This window comes from Buceros rhinoceros, unplaced genomic scaffold (genome assembly GCF_000710305.1).
Source record: "Buceros rhinoceros silvestris isolate BGI_N320 unplaced genomic scaffold, ASM71030v1 scaffold24559, whole genome shotgun sequence".
NCBI classification, from domain to species: Eukaryota; Metazoa; Chordata; class Aves; order Bucerotiformes; family Bucerotidae; genus Buceros; species Buceros rhinoceros.
This window is the reverse complement of record NW_010430077.1, coordinates 1-5,773: the sequence shown is the minus strand read 5'-3', so window position 1 is coordinate 5,773 and position 5,773 is coordinate 1. Positions and strand designations below refer to the sequence as shown.

The window sequence follows — 5,773 nt, the reverse complement described above, 5'->3', positions numbered from 1 at the left end:
CTTTCCCTGCAGTCAAGCTATTCTTCCGAGGAACAAAGCTCAGAGTTTAACATTTTCTGGAAGGAGAAAATGTTTTAACCCTATCCTCTGAAAGGACATAGATTCCATGCAGATTGAGACACTTCGCAATGAGATCCTCCAGTCCAGCACTCCCATGAGACCATGGAAGATAGCTTGTACACAACTGAAAGGGTTAAAAAAAAGAACTGTAATACAAGAAATAACCCCAACCTACTAACATTTCTCACTGTTTCTCCCATTTCTTATTTCCTTTGGCTATCTATGAGCTTCTTTCAGATTCTTCAGTGCTTGAGCCACCTCCTTATTCCTATCCTGCAGGCAAGCAGCCCCTGTAAGGTACTTCTTAACCCGTCTTCTTGACATTGCTCCTCCTCAACCAGAGATGAACAGACATTCAAACTACTGACAGAGGCTTTGGTTTGTCTCAGCTCTGTTTAGCTCATGACCGAGCCTGCAAACCACTTACAGCTTTATACAGAAAGCTCAGTCCAGAATTCAGATGCAAATACCTAAAAAGCCAATTCCACAAATGAGAATGAAAATTTCTTCTTACAAATTCGTCTCCTCTGCCTTCCCCCATCTCAGGTCCCAGCTGGAGTTCCTTGACTTCCCTCGACTCTCCTGTTTCCTCCTGTCTCACCCAGGCTAGGCAGCCAGCCCTCAGCTTCCAGGCCAGCCCAACAGAACCAAAAGGAGGACAGCAACTGATTTACCTGAACATCCCTGGTTTAAAGAACACTCAGGCTCTATTTACGCTTCTGAGCTGCTACTCGTTTGTCTCATTTGTTCTTGGGGAAAAAAAGCCACTTGCCCAAGTTGGGTTTTTAGAAGTAATTCCTCCTAAACTGCTGCTGTAAATGGCCTAATTTCCAGAGCAAAGGTGCAGCACTGTTTAAGCATAACAGTCTCAGAAAACAAGTCTTAATCTGTAGCTAGTATCGTTTTCTGTCTTGAAGCTGGTTTCTGGGAAGTTACAACTTCAAATCTGAAGCTGAGAATGTCTTGTAAAAAACACTGCAACTATCTTAATAGATCCCTGACTTGTTTTTCCCACTGACTGCCACAAGAAGTATGAGATCAACAAACTCTAGCGTAACAGCCATTACTAGTGGAGGATCTCGTGGTAGCTGCACAGCCCGCCTCCGAAGGAAGAGCTGCTCCAAAACCCCAGGCATGGCACTTGCTGAGAGACAATGTAAACTCCTTTTTTAAAGCTTCTGTTCTAATGTAACCTCTTATGAAAGACCCGTGAGGGGGCTCTGCCCTTTAACACTGCCCTTGTGAATCCTCTACATGCCGCTTTGCAGTAGACACATAAAGTAAATTACCTTTGTTGAAAGTGAAATACATTTTAGATGAAAATTAAATGCTTCTGTGACATCAGGCAGATTATATGTAGTTTGAGTTTAATCTCTTGCTACAACCATCTAGTTTTAACTGGATGTGCAGAAAAATTTTTGACCAAACAGCAAGAGCAGGATAATTTGGAGCTCTATTAAGTGGCAAGTGAGAGAAGCACCTACAGACAGTTCAAAAAGTACATTTATACTGAGTCACCCAGTCTAAGAGCACTTTATTGTTAAAGACTGAGAAACAGAGACTTTCCAGGCAGAATTCACCTCCCTGATTTCAGCTGCCTACTTTGAATGGGGTAAGTTGTGCCTCAGAAGCACGTGCACCTCATGTATATGTATTTAGCAGTGCATCTTTAAAGCTTGCCCTCAAAAGGACCTGCATTATCCAGCTACAGCCCACAGATGATCACTAAATGTACAAGAGACTCAGGCCTTCACAGGCCAAAAAACCAAAATCAAGTCAGGCAACAGCTTCATCCCAGTTCGTACACGATATGAATCACGGCTACAAGCGTAAGATTAGAGAAAGAGCACGAAAACAAGTCACAAGAATTAGCCTTCCTTGGCATTCCCTCCTAGCTTCCAGAAACTAGGAGGTAAGGGACTTCCCGAACCGGAGGATGCACCTGGACCATTGTTTGACACCAAGAGCATCCCTTGATTTGACTCATCCATTTCTGAATTCATTTATTTTTTGGCAATGCCACAACATCCTGTGGCAATGTATTTCACAACCAAATTATACCATGTGTGGAGAAAAACCCCAACTTCCTTTCATTTCAACAAAACCAGTTACTTGGTAACTCTGTAATATATCCTACTGCTTGCATTACGAGAAATGGCAAAACCCCATTCTCTGAATCATTCCTGCGTTTACACACATCCTCTCAAGTTACTCCTCTCCACTTCCTCCCCCTCAGTAGCCTCTTCTCTAAGAGTCCCGTTAGTCTGCTTAGCTACACTTTACATTCTGCAGCAACCAACCAGCTGTGGAGGGCCGGTGAGGTACAGCAGCGTATGTCGGGCAATTCCGATCCAATCAAGAAACAAATTTCATCTGCTGTAGCACAGAGCTACTTTCAACTGAATTCCAAAGATAAAATGGACCATGGATCAGTGCACTGGGAACACCGGCAAGGCACCTCTGAAAACACAAGGATGAACAAGTGTATAGTATTTTTGGAGAAAATGGATATATCACAAACAATGGTAACCCAGAAAGGAAACGTATTTCTAACATATCCATCGCTTGTTGCTGTAATATCTCCACAACTGGCTTTCCTAAGAGTTACAACCATCCCCCTAGTTTTTAAAGACAGCAACCACTCCTCACATAATTCACAACTACAGTGGCCAGAAATAACTGTAATAGCCTGGTTTACTTTTTCCTAGTCAACACTGTATTTCAAGAAAATGTCCATTCCAGATGTTCTGTTTCTTAGGAACTAACCCAAAGATCATCCTCATCAGCAACTAACATCCATTAACGTACTTAGTCACAGCAAAAAAAAACCCCTTCCAACTCCTTCAGCAAGGGTACAGGTAAAATCTTCATGAAATATGCACAGTAACATTGAAGAAAAAAAAAAAGGGAGCAAAAGTTTGGTATCTAATATACAATCACAGACCAAGTCAGGTGTGCAGATTTCCCAGCACAAACTTTCATTAGAGTTCAGTTAAAAATACATCATCTCCAGACATTTGAGATGTAGTTCTGACCGATAAGGTAGCAGACAGGAAATGAAACCCCTCCCAAATGCTGCTCCTTATCTCGAAAAGCTCTGAAATTATTACTGAACTAATAAAGTAATTTTGCTTTTTTAAAAAATTATCTTCTTTGATAAAGGCAGTTACGAGATTATTACTTTTGGCTGGGTACGTACTGACGAGCTCAACTTTTAGGAGTCTTTATAGCAGACTCTGTAGAGAGTCTGTCAGCCTTTCTGAAAGGGAGGATACCCGATCTGTTAAGCTAAAAGTTAGTAGAGAGCATCATACGTTGTTATTATTATTATTAGAATTATTAACATTCATTATTTTGCTTTAACGTTTAGATAGCATGGGAAAATGGAGAAGGGACAAAATGCAAGATAGCCCATGCTCAGGAAGGTTCCCAGCCCCGCCGTGTAGTGTTTAACGACAACAGATTAAATCAAGCTCATTCCCGTGATCTGGAAAATGTGGGGTCAGCCCCTTACTGTAGAGAAAGGCAAACCCCAGACCGGCAGGAAAGAGCTGCCGAGGGCAGCGGATCCTCTGTCCTCTCCCGAGCTGTCGGTAAGGGAAAGCCTTTCGGAGCTACGCGCTCAAGCGGAGGGAGCACCTGCTGAGAGCGCCGAGGGCAGCAGTGACGGGAGGGCAGGGATGGGGAGTAAGACTTGTTCCTGACCCCTCTGTTTCCTGGAGCTGCGCTGCGGCAGTTCCAGGCTGAGGGCCGAGCGGACAGCTCCAGGGAGGCTCAGCTCTGTGCTGCCCTGTGTAAAGGGAGCACAGACACTTCCAACAGCAGCGTTCTGGATTCCTAGTGGAACCAGAACGCTGTCTGTGACAGACAAGGAACAACTGCTCATTCATTATAAACAAATTTTAAAAAAATTAAAACAAACATTTAAAAAAATTTAAAACAAACATTTAAAAAAATGTTGTGGTAATAGGAATCAGAATCTGATCATTTATTGCTTTATTAGCATTGGTTTTTTCAACCACACAAAAGAAAGAGCATTGAGAAGCTCTAGAGCAGTAAGAACACTTTTGTAACACATTCTGTTTCTAAATTTCAACTGATTCTAAATTTCAAATTCTTAAATGTCACAATTCTAGACTATGGGTATGTAAAGTAAAATGTAAAGTTTATTCTCTGGGTTTTGTGGGGAAAAAAAAGTGAAATTAAATTATCACAAGTAATTCCAGATTATTAAAACCCAGTAAACCGCAGCATTACGTGCAGAAAGCAACATCCACGTAGAGAGTTCATCGCCACAATTCTGAGTTCCTGTCCTTTCCCCGCTTTAACTATGAAGCTCCTGGCTTTAAATCCTTCAAAAATTCTCTCTTGGAAGCTGGGTTTCTGTACGGTACCCAAACCAGCCTAAAGGCCAGCCAGTTCCTGGTCGCTCCCCACACTCCTGGCAGCACACGCAGAAGCGTCGGTTTTATAGCATACAGCACCCTCTACCGGGGCAGGCAGAGAGCTCAGATTTTGAAGGCAATACTTAAAAAAAATAAAAAGAAAATTAAGGGATACTACAGAAAAGAACACTATCGACACCACGGAATACAGTCACACATCCCAGAGCATCATCAAACTCTGGGGTCACAGAAAAGCTGTGTATTGGTCACTCTAATAGTACAAGTATTGCAAGTACTTCCAGAACTATGAGGAATTCTCATTACTTGCCTTTTTTTTTTTCTGCTTTATAACTTTGGGGTTGTGCAGCTTTGCTATTGTCTACAGTGAGTCCAAACATCATAAATCAGTTGTATCAAGTGGTGGAACGAGCTAAAGGATAAAACACCCAAATCCAGCCTGATGACACCGCCACAAGCTGATGCAGGTATTAACAGCTGCAAACAAATAATTTGCAGAAGATGGGGTACATTTCAGAAGAAAATTGTTGAACTGACCTCTTCATCAGAGTCATTTTCAAACACTGAGAGTTTCTTTGATGCAAGATTTTTCTGTGGCAATTTTTTGGGCATAATGAGCCCATATCTAGAGGGAAAAAAAGTTATTTTTAATATTACTTACAACAAAACACATAGCACATTCCAAAACAAAAAGCTATCATCCCCTATTTTATTAACAAAGGGTCAGCCTCAACATGATGTATCAAGGAGAGATCTGAGCAGCAATGGCAGCAGCGCACTCGGCCTTGACACACGGTTGCCAGCTTCTCGCAAAGCTATCGCCGTCTTTTTCCACGCAGTTTCTGGATGCAGTATCTTTCTAAATCAGGCCACAAACCCCTCTTGTCCAGAGTTCTCCAAGTGGCTTTATTTTTTCTTCTTTCTCCCTCGGAGAAGTAAGAAATTACCACTGTTTAACCTGCAGAGGTCCAGCCCCAGTCTACCCTAGTCACCACTCTGTAACTACGTTTGCTGGGGCAACGGGAAGTTCACCTGCTTCACATGGCAACGTAAACCCTCAGCCCACAGACACAGTCAGCTGCAGTCATGCAGAGATCGACTAACTACAACTAGACTAGAACTCTTCTGCTGACACAGCCATCCTCCGTGCTCAGAAGCACTTCCCACGCTTTCAGCAACGATCAATCTCTAAACCTTCTTCTCCACCTGCCTTTTCCCGAGCCCACCACTGAGTAAACTGCTGGTCGCAGCATGTACTGCCGGGCTGGAGGACTCCACGCTACCGCAGGTACTACATCACCACCGGGACG

General features: G+C 42.9%; 1 protein-coding gene across 1 annotated transcript in view; it reads right to left on the bottom strand.

Moving 5' to 3' along the window:
• Positions 1-5,082, bottom strand: part of LOC104499404 (nuclear speckle splicing regulatory protein 1-like) — a gene marked incomplete at its 3' end in the record, with an annotated part of 11,031 nt that extends 5,949 nt beyond the window's left edge. Inside the window, exon 1 of the mRNA XM_010142909.1 lies at positions 5,001-5,082. Coding sequence (XP_010141211.1) covers positions 5,001-5,075 — 75 coding nt within the window. The remainder of the gene's footprint in view (positions 1-5,000) is intronic.
• Positions 5,083-5,773: the final 691 nt, after the last annotated feature.